The 21,308-nt window shown below is 41.6% G+C and overlaps 1 protein-coding gene across 4 annotated transcripts in view; it reads right to left on the bottom strand.

The window, feature by feature from the left end:
* The window catches only part of il11ra (interleukin 11 receptor, alpha), an 82,959-nt gene that overhangs the window by 22,140 nt on the left and 39,511 nt on the right, over positions 1 to 21,308 (bottom strand). For 3 of the 4 annotated variants that reach the window (XM_049603648.1, XM_049603651.1, XM_049603650.1), the window contains exon 2: positions 5,498 to 5,594. In XM_049603648.1, coding sequence (XP_049459605.1) covers positions 5,498 to 5,594 — 97 coding nt within the window. Of the gene's footprint in view, positions 1 to 5,497; positions 5,595 to 14,203; positions 14,313 to 21,308 lie in introns of all 4 variants that reach the window. The other variant, XM_049603649.1, reaches the window with a different exon arrangement.

Below are 21,308 nucleotides of genomic sequence, written 5' to 3'. Positions count from 1 at the left end.
TCCTTTCCTTAAAGTGTCAGACACTTGGAATAATAATCTGAGCATGTCAGTGAGGAAAACAAACACTTTTAGTCGAGGTAAATTAACAGTGCAAACATGCCCAGAGTGGTTACACTGCAGCCTTCCATCAGTCACACAGACACAAAAACATGGAGAAAACAGCCAGGTTGAAAATACCAAATGTATCCTTTAATGTGCAGGATGTAGCCGAGATTGTTCAGTGACATAATGTCATGGTTTATCACCCACAACATAGGTATCATAGGTATCAGTTAATGTGTCTACGAATGTAAGACAAAGCTGACAAGCCAAGTACGGTCAGTTTGGTGTGATGAGGGCTTTATTGAACACAACAACAAGATAGAAGTTGCTAAACTGCTTCTTGTCATCATGCAAAATTGAGAGGTAGTGCGGATTTGAAGCAATACTAAGTGCAGTGTATACCTGAGCAAATATTTGTGGAGACTGTAGTAATTTGCCAAGTTGATACTCTATCTGCAGTGTGCGAGTTTGCGTGTGTGCATGTTTAGCTTGGCTCCATTATATGAAAGCTGGCATTTACAGTAGATCTGGAGTGGAAAAACATCACTTTGACTGCCAGGCTGCCACGCACACACCTTCATTAATTCTCAACCTCAAATCACTCAGGCATGCACACTCCCCGCTGGCCTCTCCTCCCACTGTAACAAACAATCTGTCCCAAGTTTGGGGTTTTGTTTTTCTTCTTCATGCTTTATACAAACCTCTCTTTATGTCACAAGTTTGAAGTGGTGTCACAAAATATAACCTAAAACACTAAGCTGGTATTTCAAAGTGTGATTTTGTTGTTTACATCAGTGAGGCTCAAGGGGACCAGGCAGGTGAAGAAGGGGAAATTTTTCAGGGATGTTATTATTTAATCTGCAGTATTGGTATATTTATGTTAGTTTTCCCCGCTGCAGTAACCTCATGTGCCCTTTGGGGACCAACTAAGTTAATCCTTAATTAAATTTTACACATGCACAAGTTGGAGGCTTCACTGAGGGCCTTTCAATACTTGGTTTTCACCCACACCTAAAGCTCGCCTTTCTGGCCTTTCTGTTGTTGTTTTAGTGGCTGTGCAAAATGAAACAGCTGGGGAAAAGAGCAGCTAAGTGCTCCACGGTGATTTTGTGGTTGCAGTTATGTGTTTAAGTGGAGGAGACGAATACACGCGGAGAGGAGGACAATGAAACCTACTGAGACTTTTTAATAAGCGAATGGAAGCGTGTTTCTTCTGCTGCGGTGTGTACGGGGAAATTTATCAGACACAACACGAGACATGGTTAATAAATCTGAGCTACCAAGACAGCTGTTGCCATGGGCCACTGTAAGCAAAGCTGTGTGATATTAGAACGACACACTACACCTGTAGATGTCGTGATTATTTTTTTTATGAAAAGGAAATTCTTTTTGTTTCATATCATCACAGATCTGTCCACTATTGTTATCGAACGTGACGCCATTTTAATCAGCAAGTTCATGGCTGAGATCAGAGAACAGGGCAGAGAATAGGAGCCGACAGACCATCACACACTCCAGCTGAGCGTGATTATTTGAACTACTTATCAGGAGGTGAAACCAAAAGTGAGCACACCAGACATTTCCGTTATAATCCCTTTGAGTGAACACACCAGACAATCTGGCTATAATCCCTCATTGTAGGGCTGAACAATTTGAGGAAAAGAATCTGGAATTTTTCTGACCAACATGTCATTACAATTTCATTCATGTTCCATAACCGCTTATTCTGTTGGTGGTAGCAGAGGAGGCTTGAGCCTATCCCAACTGACATTGGGTGAGAGGCGGGGTACACCCTGGACAGGTCGCCAGACTATCACAGGGCTGACACATAGAGACAGACAACCATTCACACTCACATTCACACCTACGGACAATTTAAGCCTAGTTCACATTACATGGATTTCACCGCGATTTTGACGTCGCAGAGGATCTTGACAGCCACCTTGGGTCGGAGGTGAGTCAGCACATAGTCTGCCACTAAAGTTGTACCGATACTGATACCAGTATCGGAGGCTAAAATGTGGTATCAGGTATCGGCGAGTACAGCCTATGACCAATCCGATACCACGTAATGCCTCACCTTATTAGACATACGCACGCTACAGGCAAATGAAATGGAAATGGAGCGGAGTTTAAAAAGCATTCTACTGTAGCCTTTAAAATGTCTTTTTTACCAAATTGTGTGGCTGCACTTTAACCTGTGTCTTGATCTGTGTCAGCACTGGATAATAATAATAAAAAAAAGTTTTATGGCATTCATTCTACTATTATGTATTTATTTCTTAATATTTTACATAGAGTTTTAGGAGCTGAGACATACAACAATTCATATCCCATCCATTTTTATTTTACGCACTGGTATTGGATCGGTACTCGATATCGGCATATACCTAAGGTTCAGGGATCTGAATCGGTATCGGGAAGGAAAAAATGGTATCTGTACATCTCTATCTGCCACGACGAGTCCTCATGTGTGAACAAGCCTACGAGCAAGTTGCCCCAGTCTGTGACTGGGACTGGATATCTGGCATGCAAGAAAACTGGAGAAGTGTGACACGACTGACAAAGAGCATCAGCCAATGAGAGGCGGGATACGTCCCATGTCAGCACACAGGAGGATGGAAGAAATGTGAGGAGGACAACCCGCAGGGTTGCCAGGTCCGCTTATTAGCCGCGACTTTGGGCTTGCTCCCTTCCTCTATATATATCCGTCTATTAAGTTCTTTAAACGCATGATAGTCGCTTCTTTTGGGCTTGTTTCCATGGCCCTGGCTGCTTGTTTCTCTCCCAAGATGACAAGCCGGCAAGCAACAACAATGGCTGCGTCCACGGGATCACGGGGAGCGCGTTGTGTCACCGCGTTACCTGGGGCTCTGTCGGCGAGGGCTCGGTGGAGAAAACAGTGACACAAGTCTATAATATTAAAATATACATGAGGAGATGATCACCTAGATCATTAAATGTTCAAAGAGACACACCTCACTCCTCTCGTGTTAACCAGAAAAAAAAAGCTTAGAATTTTAGTGTTTTAAATTTGCCAAATCACAAAATCATCTTAAGTTTACCAGCAACGAGGACAAGGTATCAGTGCTTGATACCTTTAAGGTATTGGCTGAAATAACACAGTACCAAAAGGAATTGAAACTTCTGCCATGAAATGTTACGATACACCGGATCCATACAAATGACTTTCGACTTCTTTGACTGAATTCAATGTGGGATTGGCCGACTACTGTAGCAGCTACAACCCAAACAAGCTGTTGGCGGTGTTTTCACAGAGTTGTTTGTAAGGTGGGGCCATTTTACACAACTGATCGCTTCCATTCACAGGATGGGTATCGAATAAAGTGGGAAAAAAAGGTCTCACATGAAGTACTATATAGGTACCACCATTGGTACTGGTATCGTATTTTTTTAAATGATACCCAACCCTGACAGTTGTCACTATCAGGGTTGGGTTCCAAAACCCAGTGCCAATATGGCATCAGTTCCCACATGACCGGTTACAACCAGACTGAATCATGACACAGATTTTATTGCCTCATTTTGGTGCCAGAGTGTGACTCCCGAACAGGAGACAGTTACAGAACATGAGTGAATGAACTGTCGTTGGTTTAGGCAGTTTTGGAAATCAGCAGCGGCCACCAACCAAATGCTGGTAAAATATGCTAATGGCTGCTAGATTAGCTTCACTCACCTGCCGACAAATCAAGGGTTATCTAGATTTTGGAATCCACCAACCCCAGGTGGCAGGGGGACTGCATTTGTATTAATTCATATTTTTATATTTAGGTATACTTTGAACTGTTAAGAGGTCATATATTGTTCAGGTTCACGTTCACATTTGCCTTTGGAATAAAATAAAACCAAAAAGCCGTTCTTTCACATCGTTGACGTGATATCGTTGTATCAGTTAAGGCACTGTTTAGGCACCAGTGCTGTTTTAGAAGTATCATTTTGGCACCGGTATCAGAAAAAAACTCTGAAGATAACCAGTACTAGTCATAACAGCCGGCAAAATTTCATTTCTGTACTTTGTTAAGAAGACACTATTAACTGTATGATTCACAGCTGACCAGCAAATCAAATTGTGGCTTTTGCGTTTTGCATTTTCATATTGCAATTTGATATAAAAGAGATAAATCACTGTGACCCAACTTACTCCAGAGAAAAACTGTGTCCACACAACTTGGCAGCTACAGTGGGTCAAAGCATCCCTTAATTAAATTTACTTTAGATCATACTAAACTCTTCCTGTGTCTCTTTTCTTATGTCTCCATCTGTGTCAATCTTTCCCTCTATCTTAATCTTTTTATTCAATGACTCTCGCGCCAGTTTTAACCAGATTTTCTTTTTCCCTTTAACCACCAAAAATACACATACGTACATGCTCGGCTCCCTCTGCTCCTGCGTGTGTGTGTGTGTGTGAGTGTTACCTGGGGCCTTGGTGCATTGCAAAGAGTTGGCTGGTCTGAATGTGTGTATTCATGTTTTATTGGCAGTGAAGTACATTATTCCCCAAACCCGCAGCGTTCCACTCATATCTGATTCTGCCTCTGGCAGGAGGGCCCAGACATGTGCACATGCATACACACATGAATACGCATAAAACCACACACACACACACACACACACACACACACACACACACACACAGACTAATTCACACAGGAAAGCTGCTAGTTTCTCCTGACATTGAAATCAGATGGCAGGGTGGACACAGAAATTGCAAGCTGGATGAAACTCAGTACTTTCCAAACAATAAAAAAAAAAAGCACGCTGGGGCTGCCGTAGGGTAAAATTAATGGGAAGGGAAAACTTTGACAGTTTCACCTGAAGGGCCAAGGGCAAGTGTTCTTATTGTTGGAGGGATTAATTTGGCTGATTTGAGAGAGAGATACAGTAATGGAGAGAGGAAGAAAGAGACCGAAACAAAGAGGGGAGAACAGTCTTTCAAAGGAGGAAAAAAAAAGAAAGAGGAGCCAATTTCTTAATGCCAAACAGATCCCTGCAGTGCTGCGTGAGGCAAAAAAAAAAGCTTCAACAATAGATTTCTTGTTTGCAGAGATCCAAAAAAACATGACTCCAACTCAAATATAAAAAATCTAAAGATGCGGATCCAAAATTGGACAAAGAGAGAAGCATGAAAATCTCTGATCAAGATTCTGCTTGGAAAAATGCGTCAGTGTTTTAAAGTCAACTGCACTGCGTCCAGTTTTTATTCTTCATTTTGGATTACTTTCTTCCTTCCTTTCTTCTGCAGTAGCCTCAGATCCAACAAGTACTTTGAGTCAAGATAAGTCAAGAGTGCCCAAAATAGTTCACAAAAGAATCCATGCCTGATCCTTAACAGAGTGTGTGTTTGTATGTGTGCTGCTACGTGCGTGTATTTTAAATATGTCCTTGAGAAAAGGTCTTTCTGCTTAGTGTGCATGCGTACATGTGCATGTGTTACCTTCATCAGTCCGAATCTGAGCCCGGCTGGGACGCAGCGACCAAGATAAAAACCAGATGACTGTCAGACACACAGGACTGGACAAAAGGCCTGGCATCTAGAGAGACACAGAGACAAAGAGTTGGGAGAGGAGGAGGTATGATGATTAGGAGTTATTTTAAAGCCTAAAAGGTTTGGCAGTGAGCATTAACAACATCAACAGCATTATCATCATCATCATCATTTGGAGTCCATTTTGTTCTAGTACATTGGTATCGAAAGAAAAAAATGTTTGGGAACAAAGCATGACTTTATTTCTTTTGGTCAATTTCCTCACATACAAATGTTAAAATAGTTTGGCAACAACATGTTGCAGGTAATCACTCACAAATCCAGCTGTCTGCCTGAAAATTATATGTCTCATAAAGCCCAAAAATGCAAAGACAATGGTCAAGACAACTGGTAGCCTTTATCTCTCACCCATGGAATTGTTGGTGCGAGTCTTTCTCAAAATTAAAAACACATTTCCCATAAAAGAAACTGAGGGAAACTATGTTGGATGTGATTTTTTGTTTCCACTGTTCCCAGATTTTCTTGGAAAAGTAAAGTTTCAGTTCCAGTTGTGCTGGAGAACAGATCCATTAACCCGGTTTTGTACCATAAATCACCTTAACACATTTTCTATATAATGTAACCAAGATGGGAACACTGTAAAAAGTAAAGGTCAGTGGATACTATGTGGTCTTGGGGTGGTATTATGACGAGCAGAACATGTGTCATACATGAAACATTTTCTCATTTCAATCAAATTTAATAAAATGAGGCTACTACCGGCAAAAGATGTCCTGATTGGATCTCAAAGGTCGGTATCTGGGCCAATCAATGCCTTTTTTAACTGGACAATATATTGAGCTATACAGAGGATCAATCCTTTGATTTATGTCAGCTGTCACGCAGGTGCTTCTACCTGCAAAGCTTTCAAGCAGACACCCAGAGTGCAGCCATCTCCAACTCTCCTGCTGTCTTTCTCTCCTCGGCTCCACTGAGCTCCCGTGTGTGTAAGAGCAAATGCAGAGCCTCACCCAAGGTGAAACACCACACGCCACAAACGAAAGCAAAAGCGCAGTGTGAGACTGTTTATGTTTTTTACCATAACTATCAGTGTGAGAGTGTCTTGCATTTATAGCGTCTGGTGTTTCACCGCAGACGGAGAACAGATAAGACAGCTGTGCAGAACTGACGAGAGCCACACTCACCACACAACTGAAAAGCTCAACAAAAGCCAATAAGAGTAATTCATTATTGTAGCTTAATCTGCGCAAAAGATGTACATACAATGAAAATAAAACTCATTCAGGTAACTCACGCAAAGGCAGCACCACTATATATAAACGAACAAAGGAAGGACTAGCTTAGATGCAGGGATTTTTTTCTTAATGCATTGCCGAGCTATTAAATTGTCAAGCATGTACATCTGAATTGAATAACTTAAATATACTTGCACTGTGTAGCTGTATTATCGAAGAAAAATAAAGGTATCGGATTGGCATCCGGGACACTTGGATCGGGATTGGGGACAAAAAAACAGTGGTGCTTTTTAGCTAACTGGTAACATCAGCATGCTAACATGGGTGCAATGGCAATGCTAACATGCTAATGCTACAATTACACAAACACTGTTTCCTTATTTAATCAACTATTAATCTTCCCTCAAGCTGATCTGATTAAAGCTCAAACCAGACACGACAATTGGACTCCTGCCATTGGACGCTCCTCTGTGTGTGTCTGTAAAAAGTGTCTGTGAATGCCATAAAGTGTGAAGGACTATGTGCAGTATGTGTCTGTGAGCTACTCAGACCAGAGTCACCCAAACAAACACATGTATCTTATCTCTGGTGCCACTTGTCTTTATAGAGCTGCATGTGAGATATCCTCATGACAAACATATCAACACATTTAACTGCCCGGCCATAGTGGGAGACGGAGACTAAAGGCCCATAAAAATGGTTTAGTTATGTCTTTAGTGGGATGCATTTCCTGTTCAAACAGGGTTTTATTGAGGCTGGGATCGTAGCACAGTGCCTGGTCTAACAAACAGGCAACACAAACGGAAAAACTAAGAAACGGCTTGCTGCACACCAACACTTCACTCTAGATTAACTTCAAATATCTTGATAAACTTTTCAACATTTTCTGCAAGTGGAACAGTGAACAATGGGTTTTGCTCATGCTTCATCAGGTGTTCTTCTCAATTAGGAGAGTAATATGATTAAATTTGCTTCAGAGCCTTTAAACACAACACGTGTTATCCAGAAAAAATCTCAAACAAGATTAGATCAACTGGGGTTACAAATTAATTCAGAAAATACATAGCTAATCCAAGGTAGACCTCGGAGAAAAACAAAGATACATCATCTTTTAAACTGTAGTTAAAGTTAAAGTTAAACTATGCAGGATAAAAAAAAAAAAGAAGAAAAAACGACATGTAGACTCGTACTGTACAAACATAATCCCTCTCAATCATCACTTATAATCCACTAGGTCGGGACATTTATGGGCGTGTAGCCACCAACCAATAACAATGCAGGTGAGGTCAGGACTTCATAAAAAGGTAGCAACCAGGTAGTAGCAGCACACATCCAAGAGGAGGCTCTGGTGCATCCTAACACAAATACAGCAAGGCAAAATGCCAAGCAGACAAAGCTCAGTCCAAAATAAGAGTGAACCTGGGGTTGGCTTTCATTTTTGCTGGCGAGTACTGAAGGAAAGGATGGAGATAAAGAGTGCTGCAGAGGTGGCCTTTTTCCTGTTGGACAAGTAGGTGCTGGTGGGTAGCTTAGTTAGCTTGCTTACATATCAGCTTTTCCATTATAACAAATGTAACGTTCCTGAGATAGTAGGAATGAGTGTGCATACAAACAGTGTAGTGTTTACAATCAATAGGCGACAATTCCTACAAAGTATACCTCTAAAAACATGAAGTTTTAAATGGGACTTTAAAAGCTGCTGGAAGTGGGGATTGTGTTTGATTTGTAAACCTGTCTCAGGAGATTTTATGTTTTCAGCTTTTTTTATAAGTGTATCATGACTGAATTGTGTAGCACCGGTTGCTTCTGCGAACTCCGTTTTCCCAAAATCTTTGGGGCCATAACTCGCGCAGAACACACATTTCATTCTATATTTGTTTGGTTGGATCTGAGCCATGTAATGCCATTACGTCATTCCTGTCTAAAGTGTAGATTGGGCTTTTTTTGTACGGCTTCTTCTGTGTCTATATCAGAGTTTTCCTCAGCAACTTTTCGCTGTGTAGTGCCTGGCTTTGACAGTGGGCTGAGGAACGCACCTATACAATAGTTCGTTTCGGCATCCTTGAATATGACGTTGGTCGCGACCACAGCTAGTCCCTCCCTCGTTTTTCAACATGGGAAAAAAAAAAAAAACGCCTGCAAGTTTGCAGGTCACACACAAGTGAGTAGTGATAAAAAAATACTCACACTGACTCCAAAAATGGTCGCAAAATACAACCATTTAAGGGATGCACCGATCCAATATCTGGATCAAATATCAGCCCCGATATCATCAAAATAGATGGATCGGGTATCAGAAAATGCAACCTCTATCTGAGGCGATCCTTTCCCTTTAAATCTATTGCGACGTGAGCTACATCATACGTCATGGAGCAAAGGAGAGAATCTGCTGTATGGAGGTATTTCACACTATTTCAAATGCTGTTGCACAATTGTTTATTTTTGTTAAAAATAAATAGTTCATCATTGCTTTAATCTGTTTCATCTTGTTTCATTTGATCTTAGGAAAGAACTGTGTAGTCATCAATGCCTGATGCCTCTAGTCTTTTCTATTCTACATGTAAAGGTGTATAGCTTTTTAGGTCAACCATGGTATCGGATCGGTATTGGGTATCGGCTGATACTCAAAGCCACAGCATCGGGATCAGGATCGAAACTGAAAATGCTGGATCAGTGCATCTTTAGACCATTTGGTCGCAGTCTGGAGTCAGTCTGGAGACTGTAAAAAGTGCACCAAACATGTATTAGTGTTTATTAGAGTGTCTGGCTGTTATGTGACTCCACTACTCCTGTTGACTAAGTAAATGGTGCCGAAGCTGAAAGCAAGACTGAAAAGCTGAAAGAAAAAAATACTCATCACTTTTCAGCCAACAGCGATCATGCAGCTCGTCAAAGAAAATCCTGTCTTACGTTGCTTTAAAATGTTTTTTTTCTCCAAGGTCATTCATCATCTTGCTTCACCTGCTGAACTGCTCAATGCCGTGTTTCTACAGAAAGTAGAAATGAGACATTTTCTGTGGGTTGGCGAACGGTCTGATGAAGTCAGCACAAAGCGGTGAGAACTCGCTGCTTTCACTTTTACAGAGACAGGAGTTCTTTCAATGTCAAACAGAGTTGTGCTTTACAAAGAGCAAAATGTGGGGTGAGTGATGAACTAGGAGGTTGTGAATCACGGTGACTGTACCTTACCTTACGTAATATACATACAGTGATTGTGGTTTGGAGTCTTACAGCAGAAGGAAAAGTGTGTAGGCAATATGAATTATATCTTCACACTGCAGTGAACGATGCATCAATGAGGCTCTCGTTGATTCAGTTTCATTAAAACATATTTGTGCTGCTGCATTTAAAAGGAAAATCAGCAGCTTCTTTGGCTTTTACTTTTATTTTTATGAAGTGCACTGTAAATCTAAAAGTACAGATGCTGATTCTTTAACAATTCAAACTATTCTTTAATTCATTAAGCCATCTGTGCATGTGCGTATCCGTCCACAGCAAGGAATTAAAGGATTTTGTTTTTCTATTTTTTGTTTGCACGCAAAGGCTTCTTTTTGTCTTGTCTTCTAAGGTTACCTACACAAAAGATCCGCTTTTACTTCGCACAGCTGAAGCAAGATTTGTTTGCAAAATGTACATGTACTGACAGGAAACACATCTATAGACAGTTTTTGGAGACATTGTGGAGTCATCCGACACCGCTAGCGTGATATTGAGCAGCGGAGGGAAACCAAAACAAAGTTTATTCCAAAGACTGACGGCAAGTCTCGCAGCACATTGCTGCACTTGGAGGTTTTATATCTCTTCTCTGGTGGTCACGGAAAGGCTCTCAAGAAAAGCTGGCTGCGAGAATCACTAGCTGAGCCTGCGAGTGGACCTCAGAAATATGATATGTCATAAATAGTGAAAGAAAACTAAAAGCAAAAAGATGGAAACAAGGTGTCCTGAACCACAATGATGTGGGACATGTCAAATAAACAGTGAGGTTGCTTCTTAAGTTTTACTTGCTTTAACAAGGACCTGCCAAAATACATTAAGTCAAACAACTCATTATTACTTTCTGAAGACTGAGGCTGCAAAACCTTACAGTTTCCATGGCTACCAAATGCAGACTTTGAAGAACTACATTACAGATGGCTTCCTTGACAGTCGTGTGTGATACCGCGCTGCACAAATAAACTGAACTTCAGAGATTTACTAAAAGGCATTTTAAAACTTCCTGTGTGGCGGTGAGATTAGACCTGTAACCTCTGGTTCTTGTCCTTACTGTAAACACCAGGTCCCGCTACCACACAGATCATCTGTTTGTTTAAACCATAAAATAAATACAATCAACTCTTCATCAGGAGAGCAATGTGTTACGTTTGGCTCACACGAGTAACGCGAGGCTGCCAAAAACTAAACACTGGTGACAACATGTTTGGTGAATTACAGACACTGATTAACAGCGCTGCAGGCACATCTTACATTCTGATTAATGGTGTTTTTGTTTGTGAAATAATTAGAGTGATGATGATGTGACAGTTGGGTAAGTGAAATGGGATGATGACTTTTGGTTTTTGGAGAACGAGACAATGTCAAACAAAAGAGACAGTGTAGGCAAACTGCTCCCTGAGTAATCCATAGGGCAACACACACCAGCGGTGTATGATGCTGTCAAAACATCTATTGTTTTCTATATAAGCCCATACACGGGTGGTGTCAGGATACGCTACTGTCCTATTATCGGCATCAACGCACGTCAACTCAACACACAAGCTGCAGTTTTGATCACATTCATTTAACATTCTGGCACATCCCACTTACTGTCCTCTGACTGCCTCTTGATAATGACCTGTCAAATCACTCCCTGGCACCGCAGGATGACACCCAGCAAAGGGCCATGGTTTGGAAGTGGACCCACAGCCACTGTGGCAGGGATAAAGCCTTTGTACATGGGGTGTCCGCTCTACTAGGTGAACTAGTGTTATTTATCTCCCCTTTTGTCACAGGGAAACAAAGATATCTACACTATGATAAAAAGTGGAACTGTTTTTGAGTAATTAACCCAATCATTACACTACCTTTGAATGAGCTCAAACTTTATTCCTACAAAAACAATAAAGTTCTCCATCAAACAACTACATTTATTCAGGTTTCTCACCATAAACTAAATTTGATTGTGATTTTTATATGTGATACATGTGATTTTTCTAGAATACATTGAACACATCATGAGGATGTTAAAATTTACCTTCAGCAAATACAAATTTTTACTGAACAGAGTTTGAACGCATCATAATGTAACTCAGTGCAACCTCTGCTAAGAGCTGTTCACACTCAGTACGTTTACATGCACAGTTTAATCGAGCTATGCTCAAAATTCGATTCTGGCATCTAATCGGACTTCTGTCCTTGTCCCAGTTTACAAGCAACTGAGAAAATCGAATTACTGATGGGAACGTGTCCTCCTCCTCAACACTAGGTGGCGATATGCATCGATTCAGCAGGTTAATACGGCCCAATTTCTGGTTGACCTACTACATCACTTAATAATAAACAAGTCAGGAGTCAGGCGGCAGACAGGCATTTTCGAACAACAGCAAGATGGATAATCGTACAGCTTTGTTCATCTGGTACGTAATGTACGCGTTACTGATTGTGCAGATAAGGTGCATGCTATCCCTCGTGGTCATGGTGATTTTGAGAGGCAGACAAGAACGCCGCATGCTGTTGGAGGGCTACAACAATAGCATGTCTTGTCTGTTCCGGGGTCATAGGCCAGCGCGGGGGGTGTGGAGCATGCGCACATGCATTGCCTAGTTTAACTCCGATTACGACGAATACATGCCGGAGAAAATCGAATTCCAATCGCATTATCTGGGTCTCTTAATCGGAGTTGGAGAACTCCGATATTAGTCGGAGTAACGCGTTTACATGCACTTCAGTTGTCCAGTTATAATCGGATTAAGGCAATAATTAGTTTTTTTAAGTGTCATGTAAACGTACTGAATGTAGCCTTATCTGGGAAACAGTAGGGTTCATCCTCTGAAGCGGCGATATTGAGTTTACTGCTTCCTTTTGTCCTGAAGATTGATGATTGTTGATTGATGTGACACAACAGAAAAACATCCGCCACTGCCATCTGTGAATGTCATCTTATTTGCTGATAGGTCAAGGCAGTCAACAAGGCAACTATCCGCCAATACTGATGTTCAGCCAATAAATCAGTTTGTCCCTAGTTTTTTGTAAGTAGTAAAATCTCAAAGAATGTTTGCAGAATACACAAAAAAACTGCATAATTCATTGTTGATCATGTCTTTAAACACACAGGTATTCTAAAACACATAACAGAGCGACCATAGGCCAACACTGTTTAGTAAATCCATCTCTCTTTGAGCCAAATATTTCCATAGACCTACTTGAAAAAACACTTTTTGTTTGTTTGTATGCTACGCCTTTACTCGCTCTATTTTCCATTACTTCTCACACCAGCTCAGATGAAGGTTAAATAATTTGATCCCACTCAATAAAACCCACACCATTAACAACTTCAACACTGTGGGAAAAGCATTGTGGCCCATTTATGAACATACCATTTATCAATCTAATCACCTTGGCCTTGCTTTCAAAACATATTTTAGCAGTTTAAAAGCAAAATGCACATTACTAGATTGATCAAAGAAAAAGGAGGTGACGGGTTAAGTGGTGCATGTAAATCGGCCAAAAACTGCAAACAAAAAAAAAAAACAGATGACGAAAACTATGCAGTTGAAACTGAGACATTCCAGTTGCTCCCAAAACATGTACACAGAGATCTTGAAAACTTTTGAAAGGAAGCAGAGATAATCTCTATTTCTCCTGGTGTCTTCTGATGTAGCAGGGCAGTGTTACATTCACCACTACGGCACTGTAACTTCACACAGCGCACTCAGCAAATTCGAATCTCACTGACTCCCATCTCCTTCACATGCTTACATTCCTCCTCCTCTATCCATCCCTCCCTTCTTGTTTTCTTACTCCTCTTTACATTCAGTACGTTCTGTACAGCTGGCACACTGGTCAGCTCTTTTCATTTGACGCAGGAGTTTAAACAATACCTCACTCCCCAATGAAACTGCCAAGAAGGAAGACATAACATACTGTACGCTGTATTTTGCTGATTCTTCACATCACTTCAAATCACTTCAAATCCTCTGCTTGCTCATAGAAGTGGCTTGAAAAACTATTGTTCCGGGCCATCTTTTAGGTCTACAGGTATGGAGCTACATTAGGGTCAAAAGTTTTGTACTTGAAAAAATAAAATTTGAAACTGAAAATTCATGTGTTGATCTTGAATTTTGAAAAATACAACAATGTATTCAAAATAAAAAATAAGTGAAATGTTTTTTCAGGTTAAATATAATTTTGATTTTTAAACATTTTAAAACACCTCCCTACTCACCTGACCTGGCTCCAGGTGATTTTTGTGGCACCAGGTGAATAGGGAGGTGTTTTAGGATTGTCTCCTTTTCCCCAAGCCCCAAGGTTTCATCCACATCAGGGTCAAAAGTCTGAAACTCAAAAAACAGATTTGAAACTGAAAAAAAAAAAAAAAAGATCTGAAAGTGAAAAAAAGATTTGAAAGTGAAAAAATAAGATCTGAATCTGAAAAGACAAAACATGCAACTGAAAAAAATAAGACCTCAAATGTCAAAATATATATGTAAGTGAAAAGTGAAAATAAATTATTCATTCAAAAGAATTACCAAAGTGAATCAAAATTATATTTATTGTATTTACATACATCATTGTCTTGCCCCCCGATTAAAGCTTGCTACATGGAGCCATGGACTCTGAAATGCGTGCTGACTTGGGCCAGCCTCTCATAGGTCCTAAGACAGCAGCAACCAATTTACAACCAGACCTTGTCCTCTGGTCAAAGTCCTGTCAGCGTGCTTTCCTCATAGAACTAACTGTCCCTTGATAGGATGCCATGGAGGAGGTGTTTGAATGGAAGAGATTGCGCTACGCTGACCCTGAAGCGGTGACTGGGGACTGGAAAGCTGAGGTGCTACCGATTGAGGTGGGCTGCAGAAACTTCATCGCTAAATCCACCACTAGGCTCCTCAAGGACATCGGGATTAATCGGCAGGCCCAGAAGAAAGGGGTCACAGATCTGGCCAATACAGCTGAGAGGTGCAGTCATTGGCTACAGCTGAAGAGAAAGGATCCTGTCTGGGCCCCTTGGTGATCACGGAAGAGCCAACCTTCTGACACACACCCAGGCGCCAATGGAGGGTGTCTTGTGATAAAGGCCGAAACACCCGATGATGTTGAGGTGCACGTAACTAATGAATGTGTCCTAGCAAAACGGCAGTCTCAAGATGTGTCATTGCTGGAACTTTTGTATTTACTGTGAATGGAAAATGTTCCCTTTATGTGTAGAAATAAATTAATAAATAGGTTATTGTTGACCTCTAAAAAAAAGTCTGGAATAAGTCTTAATATGATTGTGGGCTTAAGGGAATACTGCTTTAAATGCTTAATTGTAAATCCCAAGGACACTTTTCTTCGCTGTCCACCGTTTTCAGTTTGTGTCTCTTACTTTTTTAGACCTTGACGCACACTTTTTCCCCCCTCTCTAGTCTGCAGTCAGTCCTTGGCTACAGTTTCCAGAACGTTCAAGGTTCAGTAAACATATTTATGTCATAATTTATAATGGCTTGCCCTCTTCCCTTTCCTGCTTCCCACCAGAGTAACTAAACATCAGAAAACGCAGGCTGCATCTCCCTGTACCTCCCTGCACCTTTTCTTCACTCGCATGTAATCTTTCCTTTCTATCAATTCCCATTTGCTCCCTTATCTCTGCCTCCCCCTCACCATCTTTTAGATGTCTTGTTTATCTCCGTACCTGTGGTTTCCTGCACAGGCACTCTTTAGTTTCCATTACTAACGCCACACAGTACAAGGTCCAGTAAACATATTTACACAATGGCTTCCAATTCTCCTTCCATAATGCTTGAGAACAATGTCATTCCTTGAGAGTATAATGCTAATCTGTCCTCTCAAAGCTAAGCAGCACGTCCCTGTCAAACTTGAGTGACCTGTTTTTTTCTTGTTTTCTTCTAACAGCTCTGTTCTGTTTGTGGGTTTGTTCGGCATGTCGAGATCGACTGTCTCAGGTTCCACCCAAAAATTTGGAGCTATTACTGGCAGATGGCCACGAGAAAGGACCATCCAAACCTCAGATTTTATCCAAAACCATGCTCCCTCAGCCAAGCCAAAGAAAACACCAAACCAGGGATCTTAGGTCAGAGACAGAAAATGCTATCTCTCCGCTTCATTTTTGTAACGTACGGCATCCACACCCAGACTTCTGTGGTTTCGTGAAAATGGGCCTTTTTTTTCTGACTCCAGGTACACAAATCAAACATTTAGATGTTGAAGGCTGCAGGAGTGCCATTCCTTTTGTCTGATCTATTGGATGCGACCACTTGGAAGTTCTGAGACACGATAAGGTAGAAAATAAGGGAGAAAAACAAGAACAAGAAAAAAAGTTTTCTTTAATCTTTGCTGTGTAAATTATATCTATTTCCTGGACACAAACATGAAGGTGCATTGTGCAACACTCCTTAAAAAGATATTTGTTTTAGCAAAATCACATAAAAAAGAAATGAAACCGTGTTAATTCAATTTATTTTTCCAGGCTGCTTTCACACCTGCCCTGTTTGGTTCAATTCAATTGAACTCAAGTTTGTTTGCCCTATAAGTGTGGTTCGTTTGGGCAGGTGTGAACACAGCAGTCACACTCAGGTGTGCACCAAAACAACCAGACTGAAACCTTCTTGAAGAGGTGGTCTCAGTCTGGTTACAAATGAACTCTGGTGCGGTTGGTTTGTGGTGAGAAGGTGTTCCGACCTGGATGTGAAGCAACTGCAGTCACATGACACATTGTTTGGGTTAAACATGAGCATGTTACAGTCCTGGAGGATTATTAATGTGCACCTCCTCCTGTACTGCCTTAATATGCACATTCAGCACATCCAATGCATCAAAACATTGTTTTCTAGTTGGAGCCGCGCCTCGTTTTCAAACTGTATGGTTTGACTAAAATGAACAATGACAGCAATATAGTCCACGATGAGCAGCGCTAAAATCAACCTGCGTAGTTGTCCCTCCATTGTGACATTAGAAAGTGTCACATTTATCTTGCAAGTGTACTCTTCTTCAGTGTTTGCTTTACTTCCTGGATTCTTCCCACATGGAAATTCTGACCAATCAAGAGCAGCTTTCTCACACAAGGCATTTGATCTGGTCCACTTGTAAATGCTGCCGTGAGAACACGAACCAACTCTAGGCAACTTTATAACAACATGAGTCCCTGATTCAGACCAAAGGAGACCACTCTAGGTCTGAAAGCACCTCAGATATGGTAACTTTTCCTCTCAATGTGAAATTCATCTGAACAGTCTTCGGCATGTAGTGCTCAGTTCAGAGAAAGCTGGACTCCTAAACTTTAGATGTTCTTCCTCTAATGCAAAAGCAACAAGTGAAGTAGCACAGCTGAGCTCACTCCTCAGCCTATCAATCGAAACGAAAATCCCTCCGGGGAGCAAACGGCTACTGGGATCTGCACAAGCCTGATTTCACCACAAACCACTTTCCACAGCAGCTGGAGGAGGTCTTTCTGAAGCTAAATGTGAAAAACCACCCTTTCATCCAGTGTAAACATGTCCATAGTGGGCTATGACGCCCCTAAGGTTCCAAGGTACCTGCACACTAGTAAGCAACAAAATCCTTATCTACACTTAGCCTAAAAGTTACTGAAAAATAACGCTCAATGCAAAACAGCCACCATGTTACGGATTACAAGTGCCAATATTAGACTAACAATGTCAAGGGCGACTTTGAACGTCTCAAATTTCAATGCTCTTTCTTTCCGTAGATTGTGTGCGAGTGAGGGTGTGTGTAATCGCAAGCCTATTCTGTGACTCACCCCCACCAGTCACCTTTCTACTGGGACTCTTCCAGCAAGAACCAGAATAGACAGGGGAATGTAGCCATGGATATTGTCACCAGGATGCACCCATAATGCTCCCACACGCAGAGAGATTCAACACAACAGTGACGCTACAAACACACAATTTGTTCTTGAAAATAAAACTGCTCCTATTTTCGTAGACTTAGCAAATCCACACCAGAACCACAACCGGAGTAATTAAAAATAATTGCAGCAAAGGGAGCATGATGAGATTCCTGGGTGAAAAACATTCCTTCCGAGTCGGCAGCAATAATGAGGTCAGGGGTGAAAGCCGAGGTATCCCGACAAGAGTCAAACAATAGCTGTGCCTCAAAGCACTGAGAGAGGGACAATCGGAAACGGGACTGCTGCTGCTGAGGAAAGGCAGGAGAAGAAGAAGTGATTTATTTTTTCCATGAGCAATTCCAGAGTTGATGATAAAAAGGACCTCATAGTAAAATGAGGTGTAATCCAATTCAAAAGGGCTCTCTTTTAGCCAGTCCTCTCTGTGGCAGCATAATCCCACAGGGTGAGTCACTCACACTCTGGCATGCCACTGCACATTCAGTCAGCTTTACAAGAGGAGAAGACGGCGAGAGGGGAGAAAGACAGAGAAAAGGAATGAAAGGGTGGGGGGGTGGGGGGTGAAGAAGAGCAGAAGACGGGGCTTAAGTACAGGGTGAGAAAAACAGATGGCAGATGGTCAGAAATGAAGAACGTCAAGAGTTAAAAATGCAGAACAACAGGCTTATTAAAATACAAACATCTCTGAAGTTGAATGAAAGTCTATTGTTTAAGGTTTTCTATGCGCGCGCGCACACACACACACACACACACACACACACACACACACTTACACACTGCTGTCCGGTGACATAACAAATTATTACAGGATGTCCTGCTCATGAGGACGGGTCGTTAGAGCTTATGTCATAAATTAAAAATTAACAAAGACTGATGTATAATTTAGCCTCCTGCCTGCTCAGTTTGGTCATCGCTGTGTTTGCATCTGCGTGTGTGTCATTATGGATACCTGTGTTCAAGTACTGCACTGAAGGAAATGAAGACAAATGGACGGATCAGCTAACCTAAGTGATACAAGTTCATGTGTGAGTGTGAGAGAATGGACCCAGTGTGTGTGTGCGTGTGTTTGCGCGCATACGTGCACTAAACCAACAACGCAAGGAGGTCAAGCCAGGATGGTGGGGGCGAATTACAATGGCTCTGGTGTTTACCCAGGTCACTATGGCAACCACTGCACACCCTGTCCATCTGACCTTTCCAGGCGATAACAACACTGCTGACTGACATGCGTGTGAGTGTTTGTGTTGCATCTCCATATGTGAACGTCCTCGCTACAAGCCTGGCTCCCTCTGAGTTTTCTGGACATGCTGTTTTTCCCTTTGCCTGTTTTATTATTTTTTTCACATATTAGTGTACTGTTCAAAAATAGCAACTGTAGTGCTGGTGATGTCAGAACCTTAAAGGAATACTACACCCTCAAAAGGACCATTTGTGTATCAGTTACTCACTCTGTTGTTTTTCTAGCATGCCTCTGGTGAACAAAGAATCCAAAACTGGATAAAACTCTGGATGAATTCAAGTTTAACAACGGCAAAACCAAATGAACTCTGATCCGAGTCTCGTTTATCCAATGTAAGCTCAGTACCTCCAAATCAGACAACCTTTTCTGACAAGAAACTGAACTAAAAGTGAAACTAATCTATGGTCTCGTCAAAGCCAGACTCCATTGACAAAAACAGTAATTTTACTTCACTGAACAAGAGAGCAGCTGGTCTACTGCTGCCTCCAGCTGTAGTTTGTTTGTGTTATTGTGTGACTTGTGAATCCGATCTAACCCCACAAACAAACTACCTATTGAGCCAGCAGCAGACCAGCTCCTGTGCTCCCATGTTCAGCAAGGTAAAATTACTGGTTTTGTCAATGGAGTCTGGCTTTAAAGAGAGCATAGATTAAAGCCCCTTTTACACTGCCAGATTTTCCGTTTCCGTTTAGACACACAGAGCCGAATTGGTGAATTGATCCAAGGTGCCCAATTTTCCGCCGCATAGGGATAGTCATATTGACGGAACATTTTTGGTTTCAAAAGACCGAGGCGCCCTTCCGCCACGGGAGGGGCTGTTGATGACTTGTCGGAGGAGCTGTTGATGACGCCACACATGCGACCCACTGGCGGTGGACTTACAGGAAACAGCTGATAGCAGGAATTAGTGAGCAGCTAGTAGCAAGAGGGAAACGCAAACCTGACAGACACTGTAAAGATGAGCAACTGGGGAGACAAGGAATTGCGCGCCCTCCTTGCCCTCGCAAACAAAGAGGCCATTAACCATCAGATGACGGGGACGGTGAAGGACGGGCCTACTTATGAGAGAATCGCCGAAGGACTGACCAGCCGCGGCTTCCCTCAGAGTATGTCACTGTTTACGTCACACGCTGAGCTACACATTGCCCCGAAAAAAAGGCATATTCTGTATGAAAAAAAGTAGGTAGGCTGCATTTCGCTGCACTCCCCGATTTTGCTTTTATACTGTCCATGCTGAAAAAGACTGATTGGGCTTTCCTGCAAATTTGCACAATTCCTGTTTAAAAAGGGCTAATGTATCATTCTGTCATATGGATCTCTGTACATTTATTATGTTGAGCTTTTATTTACACACAACATCTGTTGCATGGCTGTACGTCCCAGAAGAGGTATCCCTCCTCAGTTGCTCTACCTGAGGTGTTTTTGGGGGAGTTTTTCCTTATCCACTGTGAAGGTCCTAAGGACAGAGTGATGTCGTATGCTGCAAATTGTGATTTGTGATATTGGGCTTTATAAATAAAAATTGACTGTGGCTCACAAAGACAGAATCCTGAGGCTTTGTGCTTTCTTTCAAAAGTTTATCAAGGTTGTGTGAGGTTTCAACCGCACGTCAACCCCGAGGAGATAACTACATCCCTTAATGGCCCTTCAATTTTTTAGGAATGTAATGATATTTAATGTTAAGATCAAACACCAGGTGAAAATAACTTAGGGTCACTAGTGTTTCCTCCCTTTTTTTGTACTTTCTATTACTTAAACCATGCCATATAAGAACAAAAAATCTGTGTGAAAAGGTTTTTAAAGTGATAAACCTTAATTATAAACCACAGATGGTGCTGGATGAAAATAGCTCACACCATTTTCTGTGTTCCTTTATCTAACTCTTTCACAGCCTGTTTCCCCAATGATACTGATTTTTTTTGGGCGTGCTATTTATTGCCCTTTGCGCCTTCCCCTCTCTGTGCCTCATACCCAGCAGCATTAAGCCTAAGCGCCTGCTCTGGACTACATGCTTATCATGAGAAAGGTGTTAACAGATGAGAAACAGAGCAAAGCAAACTCTAACACATATTTTTGCATTTCTCCGTGAGAATTAACAGCTAAGCGCAATAAAAAATATGTGTAAAAGTACATGTACATGACTTTATTTCTTGGGAAAACGTGATCAGTTGCAAAAGATTTATTCTATCTAAGTAAAAGCAACTTCTCTTTCTTCATTCACTT

The sequence above is a fragment of the Epinephelus fuscoguttatus genome, linkage group LG18 (genome assembly GCF_011397635.1).
Source record: "Epinephelus fuscoguttatus linkage group LG18, E.fuscoguttatus.final_Chr_v1".
Lineage (NCBI taxonomy): Eukaryota > Metazoa > Chordata > Actinopteri > Perciformes > Serranidae > Epinephelus > Epinephelus fuscoguttatus.
Note: the sequence above shows the minus strand (reverse complement) of the source record. Positions and strands in the feature narration are given on the sequence as shown.